The 18,345-nt window shown below is 39.6% G+C and overlaps 1 protein-coding gene across 3 annotated transcripts in view; it reads left to right on the plus strand.

The window, feature by feature from the left end:
- The window catches only part of LOC140199432 (zinc finger protein 236-like), a 154,734-nt gene that overhangs the window by 33,974 nt on the left and 102,415 nt on the right, over positions 1–18,345 (plus strand). For all 3 annotated transcript variants that reach the window (XM_072261550.1, XM_072261535.1, XM_072261541.1), the window contains exons 2-3: positions 12,942–13,099; positions 16,212–16,376. In XM_072261550.1, the coding sequence (XP_072117651.1) occupies positions 12,942–13,099; positions 16,212–16,376 (323 nt within the window). The remainder of the gene's footprint in view (positions 1–12,941; positions 13,100–16,211; positions 16,377–18,345) is intronic.

An 18,345-nucleotide genomic window follows, 5' to 3' on the forward strand; every position in this document is an offset into this window, starting at 1 on the left:
TGAGGTCATAACGTTCTTGAGAGGTCCTCATTACTGGCATTCTGATTGTACATTGTCACAGGGGACTCATTGCTGAGTGACCATTACAGTTTCCAAACAGATTGAAATTTGCCAATTTAAATTTGGTGCAGGTTCAGCAACTCCATACATTTTAATGAACACCTCTGAAGGAGATGGAAAATTTCAAATAATGAGTGTGTTTTTTTTTTGAAGTGAATATATGTTTAATTGTTACCTTCTATGTATTTGGGCATATTGTTTGAAATGTTCTCTAATATCTTAATTGTTTTTAAGTTCATTATTCCTGATTTTTAATAGCATGATTAAATATTTGCTGACTCTCAATAGCAGACATTAATAGCTGATAATCCCAGATTCAAAACTCAGTTTACCAAGAGGTCTCTTTGTGACCTAAAATCCTTACATAATTTTCAGACTTTTATATTTTAGCCTCTAATTAGTTTTGTCCATTAAGAGATGTGAAAAGAAACCATGGAAAGGTGCTTTTTGACAACTGGCGATACCATTTTATCCAATCCAAGTTCAGGGAACTATATTTGTTGATAGCACTTGAAACTGCTTTGACCTTTAATGAAGAGATTATCTCATAATGAGAAAATGTTAGATATGCGTCTAAGAACTTTTTTTTGTAAAAGGAAACAGATAAAATTACAAAAAAAATCTGAGTTTATTTTACAGCCAGGAATGAAAATGAAAGTGAAGGAAGATGATGAAGAACTGAATTAATATTGCCTGCTTTTCACTATTGCCTAAAGTCAGAATTAATCCCAGTTGCCCTATTTACAGAGAAGTGGTGAGCCTTAGCCCAGATAGATACTGTTTTTCATTTGAGTTGTCTGCTTCTTGTCATGCAGCATCATAAATCTGACACACCCCTCATCACGCAAAGAAATTTTGAAATGGCTTTTAATTAAAATTGAAGCAACGAATAATCCATCAGATAAAGTGGAATAAGCTTGGTTTAATTGTCCCTCCATTAATTCCTTAGTAGCTTCCTAAGCATTCTGCAGTTGCTTACAGTTGATAGCATGTTATTGGAATAATGCTCATGCATTTAATAATATAATGCATGAGAGATTAACCTTGGCAATTGTTGTGGCTATTGATACTAAGTTTTTCTATAAAAAGTGGTTAATTTGGTCTGCGTCAATAGAAGCAAGCAGGCTGACTTGTTTGGTGTCAGCACTCTTCTTTAATGTAAATCCTTCACTGACAACAGTCCCAACTATTCTTTAGTGCTAGCACTTTCATCCATGGAGACTTGAGTGCATAATCAAGACTGGCACTCGGGTTCAGTGCTGATGGTATGCTGAATTGTTGGAGGGTTGATCTTCGAGCAGGGCATTAAATCCCCTCAAATAGAAGCTGAAGATTTCACAGCATTTTTTCCCAAAGATGATCAGAGGGTTCTAGTGGTATACTGCCAATATTTATGCGTCATTCAGTTTTAGTAGAATGGATTGATTATCTGATTATTCACAAAGCTGTTTGTATGAATGTTTACTGCGGGTAAATAGATTGCCAAGTTTTCTGCAATTCAACAATTTAAATTCATGGGCACAATTGCATGTTATTGGAACACCCTGAAGATTTGAAAGGTATTTGGGAAAATGCAAAGCTTCCCTCCCACCACCCCCTTATTTTGTGTGGTCCCTGTATTTTCTCAGTACCTAACCACCTCCTCTGCTGTGCGGGTTTTGTGACTAATTTTACTTTATTCACTCGAAGGTATTTAATCTGAAATTAGCGTATACAAGCTGTGTGAGATTCCTTGCTTATCCACAGCAGTTTAATGTTTTACATCTGTGCTTATAGCTACTTGTGCCTGGTTAGTTGATTTGATGATAAAGTTGTATGAAAGCTGTGCACATGGGGAAAGGTCAAGGCCTCTTGTCCAATCAACTAACTCTGCTGGCATCTGTAAGCCTTTACGGCTTGGGTAAAAACCAAATCATGACACATTTGACATACATGTGTGTTTTCTGACCAACTTCTACTTTTCTAAGGCAAGAAGCTGATGGGCCTAGATTTTGTGTATAATTTTTCATGTGTGGCTTCACATTTTTAGTGAAGCTTCACATTCTTTGTCTGAGAAAGCGAATCAATAAAACAACTTTGATATGCTTCACTTCTTTTACTCCATTAGACCTCATTCAAATATAGCTATAAGAATCCTGTAGATTGCTGTCCAACTTTTGGACTCCATGGGAAAATTCATTGTGACTTCCATTGATATATAATACTGTGCTATATTAACATTTCATTAGCTATAGGAATTAGAGTGGATTCTTGACTACTTGAATCAATGCTCTCATTTGATGAAACTATGGCTAAATGTAGCCTAACACCATACACCTGCCAAACAGTGTTGTGTTATTTTTGGGAGAGCATTTGACACCTGGTTCACAGACAGGAAAGGTGTATAAGGATATGTGACTTGCCTTCATGGTTATCTTGGTAGATAGGTACAGACAAGTTGGGCTGAAGGGCTTGTTTCCGTGCTGTATTACTCTGACTTAATTTTGACATCTGTGACGAGTGGTGCTTCTAGTAGTGTACCACTCCTTTAGCACCGCGCTAAAGAGTCAACATGAACTTGTGCAAAAGTATCTAGAATTGGACTTGCAGCCATTGCCATCCAACTTAAATGAGACGTGACTAATTAGCTGAGATTGATGCAAGGTATTTCTCTTGAATTGTTAGCTAATTTTATGGAAATATTAATATATGTTGCTAATTGCACAAATAACATTCTAAATGTATTTACAAAATAAATTATAATCTGTTCCAAATATGATTCATGCTTTTAAATATGGAAAATAGCTTTCAAGGAAGGCTATTTTTCTATTGGAGAAAATATTCTATTATAGTTTTTGTACAATTTTAAAATAAATTGGATAGGCCATTTTTTAAAAATGATAGGTGTGCATGTTCTAAATTGAGTGAAATATATCAGTGTGTTAAAAAATAGGCATTACAGCTTGTGTGTGAGAAATGACTTAAGAATAAATGACATATCTGATTTGTCTTGTCTCTGAAGGAGAGCTCATGGCTCTTTAACTGTTGGCTCTTAATCTGCCATGCTATAATACTTCAAATAATGTGAGGATTGACGACTGAGAAACCCCTGTTCATCTAAAAGGATTAATGATGAAATAGCCATATAAATGGTATTTGGTATGATGGAATTCAAACGCATTGACTTATTTAAGTGAACAAATATAAAGGACAGGCTATAAAACCGAAGAGAATGTGATGAGCTGAATGTTACAGTGTAATGATGTTGTCCTTTGATTTATTTTGCACTTGAGTGTATTTTAAACGGGGCAGGTGATGGCACAATGGTATCACTGTGATAATAGATACCCCGCGCAGATCCCTGGGTTCAAATCTCACCATGGCAGATGGTGATGGATTTCAAGTTTAAAAATGACCATAGAAACCATTGTCAAGACCCATCTGGTTCACTAATGTCCTGTAGGGGAGGAAATATGCTATCCTTACTTGGTCTGGCTGATAGGTGATTCAAAACCCACAGCAATATAGTTGCCCTTTAACTGCCCTCTGAAATGGCCTAATAAACCGCAAGAAATTCACAAACTCAAGGCTGCTCACTCCAACCTTCTCGAGTACAATTGAGGATGTGCAATTAATTGCTGGCACATCCTGAAAATGTGAATAAAATAAATCATTTTTTGTTCGCTTTGAATTCTAAACATGTGCTTGAATGCCCCCCCCCCCCCCCCCCCAACCTGGTGGTATGAAGACCAGGGCTTTAATAATTTTCAGGAGATTTATTTAGAAAGTCCACTAAAGAACCTAAAGCTAAATTATACTTGGCACATTAATTACCCTGGCTGTGAGAGTTCCTGGGGAATCCTCTGGACAGCTCCATTTAAAGAAGGGGTCATATTGTCCCGAGTATGAACAACTGGGGCAATCATTCATAAAATTTGGCAACTATTGATCTTGTCTAATGGAACATTTTTGTGGTATTGACTTTTGTTGCACTTCCCTAATCTAAGTGTAGATAAATCAGAGGCTGATACTGTCTTTTGAAATCTTGTCCTTCTTAAATGTTTCTGTCAGGGTTTCTGTGATCAATTTGTCCTTGTGCCATCTTATTTCAATTAGTGAAAATATTGAAGTTTCAACAGGACTGAGAAATTCATGATGACAACATTTTACTTTGCCAAATGAAATGGAATTTGTTTGAGTTGTGATGTACAGAATAAGTTTCAAAGGTTTGGTCAATTTTAACTGCCTTATATAAAGTAGCCTTTTGTCTTTATACAGTAATCTTAATGTGAAATGTGTATGGTGGTATCTGAATGCTGAAGAAATAGGGATTATGAATTTAAAAGGGGTGGATGCTTGTGTGAGCAAAAGATAGTATTAGTGCCGTTAAAGGGGTAGCCCACAGTTAGCAAAACAGTTCTGAATTGTCTCACTGCTTATTTCTCGCGAATTATCAGTGTTACAAAAATCACTGCTTTTTGAACACACATTCACCCGATGCTAATTTAAAACTGTTCGCTTGAAGTATGGAGTAGTGTCCAACAGCCACTCATGTGCATGCGACTGATCTAGTTAAAAATTGGCAATGGTTCTGTCCCAATTAAGCAACATAGTGTCCCAAATAAAGAAAATCCCAGTTGTTTACTCAATTAGATTTTGTTCTTTAAGAGTTGTCCAAGTAAGCAGCTGCCCCGATTAACTGATAGTGCAGTTAACTGGAATCCACCGAACTTAATCTGGTTTGCAGTTTCAGTTTCTTATACAGTACAACAAAGGATGCCATTCAATGTTCAAAGTAAATTTATTATCAGAGTACATAGACTTGTGTCACCATATACAACCCTGAGATTCATTTTCTTGTGAGAATACTCAATAAATCCGTAATAGAATTCATGAAAGACAGCACCAGTTGGGTGTTTAACCATTGTGCAAAAGACAAGAAACTGTCCAAATACAAAAAGAAAGAAATAATAAATAGATAAGCAATAACTATTGAGAAAATGAGATGGCGTCCTTGAAAGTGAGTCCATTGGTTGTGGGAACATTTCAATGATGGGGCAAATGAAATTATCCCTTTTGGTTCAAAACCCTGATGATTGAGGGCTAATATAGGTGTCCCCCGCTTTTCGAACGTTCGCTTTACGAAACCTCACTGTTATGAAAGACCTACGTTAGTACCCTGTTTTCACTTTCAGAAGGTGTTTTCACTGTTACAAAGAAAGGCAGCGCGCAATAAAAAATCAACGCGCGATAAAAGGCAGCGCGTGCCCTGAGCAGCCGCTCTCCCTGGATTTGGAACTGCATTCTTGCCGGCATTGCTTAAACACATGCCTGTGAGCAGTTGTTTGCAAGATGAGTTCTATGGTATCAGAAAAGCCTAAAAGAGCTCGTAAGGGTGTTACACTTAGCGTAAAACTAGACATAATTAAGCGTGAATGAAGTAAGAACAAAGTGAGTTTGGCTTGTGGAAGCTGACGAAGATGATGTTGAAGAGGTTTTGGCATCCCATGAACAAGAACTGATAGATGAAGAGCTGATGCAATTGGAAGAGGAAAGGATAACAATCAAAACCGAATGAGTAATGATAAAGTACGAATTTAATTTTGAAAGGGTACGTCGGTTTAGGGGATAGTTGCAGATGGTTTGAGTGCTTACAAAGAACTGTGTGGTAGAAAAATGCGTGAGGCTCAGCAGTCAAGCAAGCCTTCCACATCAGCCACAGCAGACGACGAACTTCGACATTGAGGCGGGCAGAGATAGAAGATGACCTGCCTGCCCTAATGGAAACAGACGATAACGAGATGACACCCCAGTATCCCACCACCCCAACCCTCAGGCCACGGACAGATACCGATTCGCGGAGAATACAGCAGTAGCCGGGAGGCACACAGCACAGCTTTAAGAAAAAAGCCAAAATAAACATGCTAATTAATTAGGTGCCACCCGACAGGTAATTGTCGGCCCAGATCAGAGACGACGCAATCGGAAATCGGCACTGATCTGGGCTGACAATTACGTGTCGGGCGGCACCTCGTTAATTAACATGTTTATTTCGGCTTTTTTCTTAAAGATGTGCTGTGTGCCTCCCGGCTACCGCTGCACCCCTGCATGCTTCACAGATCGGTATCGGTTGGTGGCCCAGAGGGTGGGGGCCACCGCACCACCCCAACCTGCGACGACTCAGTCAAACACACCATCATCAGTGTGCTCGGCGCTGTCCCGATTCCAGTAAGTGATACTACACTGTACATAACTTATTTCTACTTTATTTAGGCTGTGTATTTTTACGTGTTATTTGGTATGATTTGGCAGCTTCATAGCTTAAAGGTTACTGGGGAGCGCTTGCACCGCGTTTTTGCCAACAGCGCTTGTGTGAGATTTTTGCTACGGAGAACAGTGCAGTAATAATTGTAGAAAAGTATTTCTACTTTATATAGGCTGTGTATTTATCATATCTTTCCTGCTTTTACTATATGTTACTGTTATTTTAGGTTTTATGTGTTATTTGGCATGATTTGGTAGGTTATTTTTGGGTCTGCGAACGCTCACAAATTTTTCCCATATAGATAAATAGTAATTGCTTCTTCGCTTTACGACATTTCGGCTTACGGACCGTTTCATAGGAGTGCTCTACCTTTGGATGGCAGGGGAAACCTGTAACTATTCCTGAATCTGGTGGTGTGAGTCCTGAGGCTCCTGTACCACCTTCCTGGTGGCAGCAGCAAGAAGAGAGCATGACCTTGGTGGCGGGGGTTCCTGATGATGGATACTGCTTTCCTGTTCAATGCTCCGTGTAGATGTGCTCAATATAAGGGAGCTTTACCTGTGACGAACTGGGCCGAACCCACTACTACTTACAGGGTTTTCCGTCAAGGGCATTGGTGTTTCCATACCAGGTTATGATTTAGCCAGTCAATATACTCTCCAGCACACATCGATAGATGTTTGTCAAAGTTTTAGATGTCATGCCAAATCTTTGCAAACTCCAAAGGAAACAGAGGCACTGCCGTGCTTTCTTCAGCATTGCACTTGCATGCTGGGCCCAGGGCAAATCCTCTGGAATGATAACACTGAGGAATTTTAAGTCATGTGGTTTTTAAATGCCTGTATAAGAGTTAATTCATGTCAGGTACATCCAAGTTCCCAGTGGCACTTCACTTGCCCCATGACTGAAATGCTCCCGGAACCCCATTCACCTCATTTCCCTCTCTCCTTAAAATACTTCCTCATGTTAGCTTGGTTTTAATGGTACAGACTTTTGGGACATAAACCAGTGCCACTGGTATTTCTAAGCCTTGTTCCCGGAATAAGTGTTCCCAATGTAGTCCTTGTTTCAAAAATCTAATAAAAATCTAATTTGCATAACCATCAGAAAGTTTGAACAGAGTTTCTTGCATAAAGAAAACAACTACTTCAGGGGGTACATTGTTTTTCATTGTTGGTTATAAATTGCTCTTCAGTCCTATGGGCAATTCTTTGCAATCCTTGGCTGCCCTCCTCTTCAGGTAGTTTTTAAATGCCTGTACAAGAATTTAAATTGAGTAAAATTTAAAAAAAATGTTTGTTGAAGGGTAGGATTGAGAATGGTAAAGGGAGTCTTAATAAAACATACAGCAACTAGAAATGAAATGTAAAGGTGCATTCTGGGTGATCTAGGGTGTGAGGGACTGATGGTGTTTTATGGATGATTGTATTTTTCTGCTTTTAGGATGAAGTAGTGAAATATTGCACGTGCTTGTTTACTGATGTGGTTTCTTAATAGATTGAAAGGTGATAAGTGCCATTTACCTAGTCTTCAGTGTGGTTGCCATTATTTTGTAATATGTATAGTGATTTTATGATTCAGGATTTTCCACGTGATTTTCCATGTGTAACAATCTTGATGAAAAAATATATGATTTAGGTATTTTACAGACGCAAGGGGCAATAAGAGTTATCAGTGTGCCAAAAGAACCTATTAGAATGATCCAAAAGCTTAGTGGTGCCCTGTAACAAAGATTTAAAAGTGGAGTGAGTAGAACTACAAAAAAACTGATAATCTATGGAGTCAGAAAATCAAATGGCTTGCTTAAGTGATGTTTGTAATGTCCTAGTTACAGTACTTCCTTTCATCTCATGATGGCCTTATTTGCCAGACTCCCTTTTGAAAGCGAGTTGGAGAATTGATAGGAATAAAGTTAAAAATAATTTAAAAATTGCCGTCTGTAATCACCAAGGTCCTCAAAAACCACAGGGCACTTCAATGAATGTTACGGTCCTGCACGTTGGGCTACAGCACCTGGTACAGAAAAGCAGGTGACCTTAACATCAATCAGCCAAAATCTTTTTGAACAGAAGTGTAGGTTAGAGGGGCTGAGTGGCTTACTCCTGCTCCTGTTTCCTTATGTTCTTGTGGTGGAAGCATAAAGCTGAAACTGCAAGAGGAAATGAAGGTAATGTTTCCAATAGTGTGGAGTCTGGGACCAGAGGGCGTAGCCTTCAGATTATAAGGACAATGCTTTAGAACAGAGATGAGGAGGAATTTCTTCAGCCGGTGTGTGATGCATCTGTGAAATTCATTGCTACTGCCAGCTTTGGAGGGCAAGTTGTTGGATATTTAAGATGAAGGTTGATAGATTTTTCTATAGTAAGGGATCAAAGGTTACAGGGCGAATTCAGGAGAATTAGATTGAGATGGATAATAAATCAGCCATGATAGAATGGCAGAGCAGACTTGATGGGCTGAATGGCCTAATTCTGCTCTTGTGTCTTATAGTCATGTGGTTTTATGTTAAAAGTAGAGATTGTGGAAGGAAGGAGTTCCTGAATAGGATTAAGGCAGCTGGGTACTCTGCTGCAAGAGGTTCGATCAAAATTGTGAACTGCATGGTAGTGGATCTATCATGCTTCAACACAAGTTATGGATTCAAGCCACAGTCTAGAGATGAGCTCTAAATAAAGGTTGGCACTCCATTACAGAACTGAGACAATGCATATTCAATGACACATTGAAATGTGAACTCAGGTGGCCTCTTGGATAAAATCAGGACCCTTTTATGCTGTTCATTGAGGAGAAAAGTTGTGTGGGTGACCTGGGCCAGTATTTCCCTATTGGTGAACATCTAAAGTAAAACATTTCATTACCACTTATGTGCAATTTGCAAGTTGTTTAACTTCTAAAACTCAGGTGGCTGAATTACTCTGGGAGATTTTGAGACTGTGAACGATTCAGATTTTTCACTTGTGAAAGGATACACAGCCATGAAGTCATAGAGGACTGGAAGCAAATGTAGAGGTAGGGTGAAAGGAGGAAATTGAGCAGATGTTGTCTGTGAAGGCAATATACACTCAGAAGCCACTTTATTATATACACCTGTACACTTGCTTGTTAATACAAATAAGACCATAAGATATAGGAGCAGAAGCTGGCCCATCAAGTCTGCTCCACCATTCAGTCTTGGTTGTTTCTTTTTTCTATCTCCTCCTCAGCCCCAGTTCCCAGCCTTCTCCCCGTAACCTTTGATGCCATGTCCAATCAAGAACCTATCAATTTCTGCCTTAAATACACCCAGTGACCTGGCCTCCACAGCTACATATGGCAACAAATTCCTCAAATTCACCACCCTTTGGCTAAAGAAATTTCTCCGCATCTCTGTTTGAAAGGGTGCCATTCTACCCTGAGGCTGTGCCCTCTTGTCCTAGACCCTCCCACCACAGGGAACATCCTTACCACATCTACTCTGTCTAGGCCCTTCAACATTCGAAAAGTTTCAATGACATCCCCTCCCCCCCCCCCCCCCCCACCTCATCCTTCTGAATTCCAGCAAGTACAGACCCAGAGCTGTCAAACATTCCTCGTATCATAGACCTTCCATTCCTGGAATCGTCCTTGTGAACCTCCTCTGGACCCTCTCCATTGCCAGCATATCTTTTCTAAGATGAAGGGCCCAGAACTGTTCACAATACTCAAGGTGAGGCCTCACCAGTGCCTTAAAGCCTCAGCATCACCTCCTTACTGTTGTATTCTAGAGCTCTTGAAATGAATGCTAACATGGCATTTGCCTTCCTCACCACCGACTCAACCTGCAAGTTAACTTTTAGTGTGTTCTGCACAAGGACTCCCAAGTCCCACTGAATCTCAGATTCCTGGATTTACTCCCCGTGGAGAAAATAGTCCACATATTTATTTCTACTATCAAAGTGCAATTTCATTTGCCACTTTCTTGCCCATTCTCCTAACCTGTCTATGTTCTTTGCATCTTACCTGTTTCCTCAACACTACCTGCACCACCACCAATCTTCGTATCATCTGTAAACTTGGCAACAAAGGCATCTATTCCATCATTTAAATCATTTATATACAGCATGAAAAGAAGTGGTCCCAACGCTAGCCCCTGCAGAACACCACTAATCATTGGCAGCTAACCAGAAAAGGATCCTTTTATTCCCACTCGCTGTCTCCTACCAATCAGCCAATGCTCTAACCATGTTAGTAACTTTCCTGTAATACCATGGGCTCTTAACTTGGTAAACAGCCTCATGTGTGGCACCTTGTCAAAGGTTTTCTGAAAGTCCAAATATACAACATCCACTGCATCCCCTTTATCTATCCTATTTGTAATCTCCTCAAAAGAATTCCAACAGGTTCATTAAGGAGGATGTTCCCTGAAGGAAACCATGCTGACTTTGTATTATCTTGTCCTGTGTCATCAAGTACTGCATCACCTCATCCTTAACAATTGACTCTAACATCTTCCCAAGCACTAAGATCAGGCTAACTGGTCTATAATTTCCTTTCTGCTGCCTTTCTCTTTTGTTAAAGAGTGGAGTAACGTTTGCAATTTTCCAGTCCTCTGGCACCATGCCATAGTCCAATGATTTCACTTCTTCTGACCTCCCTATTACTTCCTTCTGGGTTCCCCTTCCCCTTATTTTTTCAAATTCTCTCCTACTTCTCTTTAATATTTGTATATCTGTGCACTTGTAATGTGGCTGTGACACTGCAATTTCTTTTGGGATCTACCTATCTATTTTCCACTCTCCTCTCTTCTCAGATTCTTTCTCCTCCAGCCCTTTACCTTTCCTACCCACCTGGCTTCATCTATCATCTTCCAGCTAGCCTCTTTCTCCCTCTCCCCACCTTTTTATTCTTGCATCTTCCCCTTCTCAGTCCTGAAGAAGGGTCTTGGCCCAAAACATCGACTCTTCACTCTTTTCCATAGATGCTGCCTGACCTGCTGGGTTTCTCTAGCATTTTGTGTGTGTTGCTTTGGATTTCTTGCATCTGTAGACTTTCTTGTGTTAATGCTCCTTCACTGGACTTGCTCCATGAGATTAATCTCGGTGTTTTTAAGGGAAAGAGAATCACTGGCATGATCAACAGGACAATAGGAGCAGAAGTAGGTAATTTGGCCTTTTGAGTCTGTCCTGTCATTCAGTGTAATCTTGGCTGATCTGTAATGGACTTCGTTTCTTTTGTGCTAATTCCCAGTAACTACTTTTTTTCCAAAAAAAAAATCTCCCTCTTTAAGTGCCTTAGATGATCTAACTTCCAAAATCCTTCCATGCAGAAAACTCCAAGATTGACCAGAGGGAAGAAATTTCCTACACTGCTCAGTTTTAAGTGTGTGGCCCCTTATCTTCCTAGAGATGCTGCCTGGCCTGCTGCGTTCACCAGCAACTTTTATGTGTGTGGCTTGAATTTCCAGCATCTGCAGAATTCCTGTTGTTTGGCCCCTTATCTTGTTGCTATGTGCCCTTATTGGTAGTCTCCCACTGGTGGAGACAATTTGATACAGCCCTTTTGGGAATTTTGTTTCAATAAGATCATTCCTCATTCTTCTAAACTCCAAATTCTACATATCCAACTTTTTAAGCCACTCATGATAGGATAGTTTTCTCATCCCAGGAATTAGTCCTGTAAATCATTTTTTGGACTTCAACAGTCCCTGGGTTATTGAAATGTAAGTTAACCAATTTTTCTGCAAGTCAGAAACACCTGTTTTCTTATCACTACTTGTATCATATTGCTCTACCTATTGTTCTAATTTAACTGAATAATCACCCTAACACTACCCATAATTAAATTAATTAACTCAATATTGAATGCAGTCATCTGTAGGTATCATGAAATATATTAATATTACAAGCTCTAAAAGTGAGAACTTGCATAAATTCAGATTTTCATAAGTCGGTTATTCATTACCTGGTGAGCCTATGTACTTCCATCGTCAGTATATCCTCCTTTAAGTAAGGACCAGGACCCTAATGCAATACACCAACACCCTGTAAAGATGGATCAATATTTTTAAACTCCCAACTTCTAGCAATAGCAAGCTATGCAATTTGTCTTGTTAACTATTTGATGCATCTGCACGATCATACTTGCAGCACTTTAGATTTAAACTACAAAAGTACTGGATCTGTAATAAAGAATATATAGAGGTAATTCTAGAAATGAGTGACCTGTGGGTCACACTGTAACTTTGGAGAGAGAAGTGGAGTTAACATTTCAGGTCAAAGACTCTTCAGAAATGGAAGAATAAGAAAAAAAGTATTAAGATTGGGTAGGATCAACAAGAATATCTCTGAAGGGATAAGCTGTTTAGAAAGCTATCTTGTTGATGGATTAATGAGGGTTTTTAGAGAGAGAACATGCAAAAGCTGTGAAATGCAGGTTGAAGCTGTTGTACAGAACTGGAACCAAAAGAGAAATGTTGGAAAATCAAATGGCTCTAGCTGCTGGAATCTCAGGCAAAAAAAAGTCAACTGCTGTTAGAACTTTAAAATGTTGGAAATTCCTTGCAGATCAGTCAATCTCCATAAGAGAGAAAATCTGGACAAGTATTACTGATAAAACAGTTACAGGCGCCAATACTGGAACTGTCCCTCTTTATTCTTTCTTTTTCTTTTTTCTTTTATAGATAATTTGCTGGAATTGGGTGCAGACAATGCAAATGGGTTTCTTGAGTCCCAGGATACTCAGTACAGAGATGCTCATAAATGTGATATCTGTTTCCAAACATTTTCCAAATACAATCAATTACAACGCCACTTGCGGGAGCATGAGGAAAATGACAAGGTAAGTTCACTTGTTTCTGATCCTCAAAAGTTTGAAAAATTGAAGGTCTTCTAATTAACATGTAGTTTGGAGCTAAATTAAATAATATTAAAACAATCTTATTAATATCAAATAATTAAAGAATAGAAGTAGCTTCTCTGTGGCTCCTACTCTCTCACTTGGCTATTAAGACAGTATCCTGTGGAATAAAACAGACTAAGAATGCTCAAAGATCTCATATTTGTGTGGAATTTACTGTACTTGGGTGCTACTATAGCATGCCCTTGCAAACCAGAGATGGGAGAAGACTGACTGGAATAGTCTCCCCTGACTCTCATAGGAATGCGCTCCTGTATATTGTCCAAATTTGTGATTGAATATAGAACATTACAGTACTGTATAGGCCCATTGCCTCACGGTGTTATGCTGACCTTTTAACCTACTCTAAGATCAATCTAACTCTTTCCTCCAACATAGCTCTCCATTTTTCTATCATCCATATGCCTATCTAAGAATATCTAAATGCCTCTAATATATCTGCATCTATCACCATCCTGGCACACACCCACCACTCTGTTTTTTTTTTTAAAGAAGAGTTTACCTCTGACATTTTCCCCCCTCCCCATACTTTGCTTCAATCACCTTGTAATCATTCCTCCTCGTATCAGCCATTTCCGCCTGGGGAAAAAGTCTCTGTTCTATCCACTCAATTTATGCTGCTTATCATCTTGTGCACCTCTATCAAGTCTTTTGTCACCCTCCTTTCCAAAGACAAAAGCCCTAGCTTACTCAACTTTTCCTCATAAAACCTGCTCTCTAATCCAGGCCTCATCCTGGTAAATCTCCTCTGCACCCTCTGTAAAGCTTCCACATCCTTCATGTAATGAGGCAATCAGAACAGAACATAATATTACAAATGTGATTTATCCAGCGTTTTATAGAGCTGCAACATCACCTCAAGTTCTAGAACTCATTCCCTGACTAATGAAGGCCAACACACTTTACACCTTAACAACAACTATTTCAACTTGTGTAGAACTTAGAGGGGTCCATGGGTGTGGACACCAAAATCTGTATTCTTCCACACTGCTAAGAATCCTGCCATTAACTGTTAAATATGCCTTTGAATTTGACCTTCCAAAATGAATCATTTCACATTTTTCCAGATTGAATTCCATCTGCCACTTCTTCGCCCTGCTCTGCATCCTGCCCTTAATGCTTCTGGTAGTGAAATGGCCAGTTAAAGCAGCTTGATTTATGGCTGATAATCCAAGGTTGGGTAGTACCTGCACCTCCTTACTCAGTCAAGTCAACAATGGCTTAGAAATTCATAAGACCACGAGATATAGGAGCAGAATGAGGCCATTTGGCCCATCGAGTCTGCTCTATGTTTCATCATGGCAGATCCATTTCCCTCTGAGCCCCAATCTCTTGCCTACTCTCCTATCCCTTTATGCCCTGACTAATCAAGAATCTTTGTCAACCTCTGCCTTAAATATACCCAATGACTTGGCCTCCACAGTCATCTGTGGCAATGAGTTCCACAGATTCCTCACTCTCTGGCCAAAGAACTTCATCCTCATCTTCGTTTTTAGTGGTTGTCCCTCTATTTTGAGGCTGTGTCCTGTGGTCTTAGACTCCCCCACCATAGGAAACATCCTGTCCATATCCTCTCTATCAAGGCCTTTCAACATTTGATAGTTTTTAATCAGATCCCATCCCCTCATTCTTCTGAACTCCAGTGCGTACAAGCCCAGAGCCATCAAACGCTCCTCATTTGATAAGACTTTCAATCCAAGAATCACTTGCGTGAACTTCCTTTTGATTCCCCGCCAGTTCCAAATTCAATTCTGTTGTAATGTCCTTTGTTTTTTCTTGGCCTTACTCGATTGAAAATTGACGACCTGGAGGCAAAGGAGCTCAACCAATTGGAAGGTCACCCCACACAAAATTTAATGAGGACAAAGAATATCTGAGGCAAGCATATAAAAATAATCAGATGTCTAATATCTGCTCCCAGGAATAGCCCACATCATCTGTTTTCTATTCTGCTCGCCAATAAACTACAGGGGTAGCCTTTGTTTTATGTTAGCCATACTGGACGCAGTGTGGGTCTAGTATTGGACTGATTATCACAGTTTGCTGCTCCAGCTCACCCAGTAATGAGAAGATAAAGTTGTCTGTTTTTATTTTATAAGCTAAAATTAAATATTTTTGGTAGTAGATTTGATAGAATTTAGGACAAGTTTTGCCAAATGCAGTGGCAGAATATATTTCAGTATACATTACAGTATCATGACAAGTTGTAAACACAAAGTCTGCAGATGTTAGAAGTTCAAAGCAACACCCACCAAATGCTGGAGGAAGTCAGCAAGTCTTAGTTGCACCAAATATTTCAGTACACTATATGAACAGGGATTTGGCAAACTTTGGGCTGAAAGTCTTGACAAAAACTTTATGATGTTCTAAAGTCAAACAGCATCTATGGAAACGATTAAACAGCTGAAGTTTCAGGCCGAGACCGAGAAAGATGTATAGATGCATGGAGATACCAATTGACCATGATCTAAAAGTCTTTGAAAGTTGACTTAGAAATTGTGTTAGTTTTCAAATTCTAAAATGTAGGTTCCAACCGCTCAACCTTGTGAGATTTCTATACACCTCCATTGCTACTCATGACTCCAACCAAGCTTCCTTCTTTCTCTTTTTTTTTTGAGATACTCTGTGCTACCTCTAGCCAGGCTTTTGGCCTGGTTGTCCTAAGGTCTTTTGTATCTTGATGTTTATTTTATTTTTGAAGGTGCATTTGAAAGTTTTACAGAATGGTCTGTTATGTTCAAGATGTTGGTATTGGAACAGGTTTGAAGGACTAAATGACCCATTCCTATATGCCTGTGACATATTGACTACTTTGCAGAGTGACAGAAAGTAACTTGTACTAGCTCTTGATAGACTAAAAGTATTTAAACTCCAGGTGAAATATTTTTAGAACTAAATGTTGGCAGTGTTTGATGTTAAATTGTAGCTCATAAATGACGCATGGCTCAGTTTTAGCCAAGAGACGAATTGTTATTTGCATTTGCCTAATACTTTAAAACTGCAAACTTTATTTTTGCTTTGTCTGTGTAAACAGCCTTACCGGTGCGATCAATGCCCAGCATCCTTTAATGTGGAATTTAATCTTATATTGCACAAAGCTACTCACAATGCAAATGACCCATCTTGCCCCGTTTGTGGCAAAAAGTTTTCCCGCGTGGCCAGCCTTAAAGCTCACATTATGCTGCATGAGAAAGAGGAGGTGAGTTTTCACTGGTTGTCATCTACATTTACTTTTATATTAAATCATATTAATTATGCCCTGTTACATATATGTTCCAAAGAACACTAGCTTTAACTTGAAATTGCTTTACGATAACACATTGTCAATTATGACTATGGCAGAAGAGGCATGACCTTAAAATTTATCTAATGCATAATTAAAATTTTCAAAAAGAGATCTAAGCACTATCTTTTGCAGACCTCTTATGTAGCTATAGATTTTCATTGTTGCTGCGGGTAAATTAGATAATAGCTTTGCAGTGTTAGGGTGCTTTTTATAACATAGAGGAAACAAGAGCTTAACTTTTGTAAGGTTAGGAAGCTCTGATAATTGGGAAGTGTGTGGTCCTCAAGATGCACCAAGAAACAGCTGGTATTTTAACCACAAACGATTCTGCAGATCTTGCCGGAAAATTGCACTCCAGTCCACAGAGGCAAGGCCTTGTACTGTGGTGAGACCTTCTAAGACAGCATTCCATCATGCCATTGGAATAGAAACTAAACTCTAGTGTAGATGAGTTTCAAAGCAAATTTGTCTGACGTATTCTAGTCATAGTCATACTTTATTGATCCCAGGGGAAATTGGTTTTCGTTACAGTTGCACCATAAATAATAAATAGTAATAGAAACATAAATAGTTAAATAGTAATATGTAAATTATGCCAGTAAATTATGAAATAAGTCCAGGACCAGTCTATTGGCTCAGGGTGTCTGACCCTCCAAGGGAGGAGTTGTAAAGTTTGATGGCCACAGGCAGGAATGACTTCCTATGACGCTCTGTGCTGCATCTCAGTGGAATGAGTCTCTGGCTGAATGTACTCCTGTGCCCACCCAGTACATTATGTAGTGGATGGGAGACATTGACCAAGATGGCATGCAACTTGGACAGCATCCTCTTTTCAGACACCACCGTGAGAGAGTCCAGTTCTATCACCACAACATCACTGGCCTTACGAATGAGTTTGTTAATTCTGTTGGTGTCTGCTACCCTCAGCCTGCTGCCCCAGCACACAACAGCAAACATGATAGCACTGGCCACCACAGACTCGTAGAACATCCTCAGCATCATCCAGCAGATGTTAAAGGACCTCAGTCTCCTCAGGAAATAGAGACAGCTCTGACCCTTCTTGTAGACAGCCTCAGTGTTCTTAGACCAGTCCAGTTTATTGTCAATTCGTATCCCCAGGTATTTGTAATCCTGCACCATGTCCACACTGACCCCCTGGATGGAAACAGGGGTCACCAGTACCTTAGCTCTCCTCAGGTCTACCACCAGCTCCTTAGTCTTTTTCACATTAAGCTGCAGATAATTCTGCTCACACCATGTGACAAAGTTTCCTACCGTAGCCCTGTATTCAGCCTCATCTCCCTTGCTGATGCATCCAACTATGGCAGAGTCATCCGAAAACTTCTGAAGATGACAAGACTCTGTGCAGTAGTTGAAGTCCAAGGTGTAAATGGTGAAGAGAAAGGGAGACAAGATAGTCCCCTGTGGATTCTAAATAACATAAGCCATTTAAAAGCAACCTATTAAAACAAATCAAAATTATTGTAACTTTAAAAGTAAGCATGCCAATATTTAAATTTGACAAGTTCAGAAAGGGATGTAATTGAGATCATGCTTGTACCTGTTCCTGTCCATTTAACCATAGAGTTACAGTTGTGGGATATGATCGTATAGTGTAAGTGCTGAGTGATCTCAGGGATTTTGTGCTGCTTTGGTGGTCAGCGTGTGCAGTACAGTACTTGATGCAAAATCACAGGAATGCTGCACGAGCAGTCTGAAAGTTTGGAGTTTGTGCATGATGTGGAAATCTCAGATTTGCTGCATCTTAAGTGGGGAGATGCCACTTACTGTGAGTGAGCCTGGTGACATTTCTCTTCCAAGCTTGGATTTCTGATTTAGAATTTATTAGTTCTAATAGAGTATAAAACTTTATAATAAGCTG

Source organism: Mobula birostris, chromosome 1 (genome assembly GCF_030028105.1).
Source record: "Mobula birostris isolate sMobBir1 chromosome 1, sMobBir1.hap1, whole genome shotgun sequence".
Taxonomy (NCBI): domain Eukaryota; kingdom Metazoa; phylum Chordata; class Chondrichthyes; order Myliobatiformes; family Myliobatidae; genus Mobula; species Mobula birostris.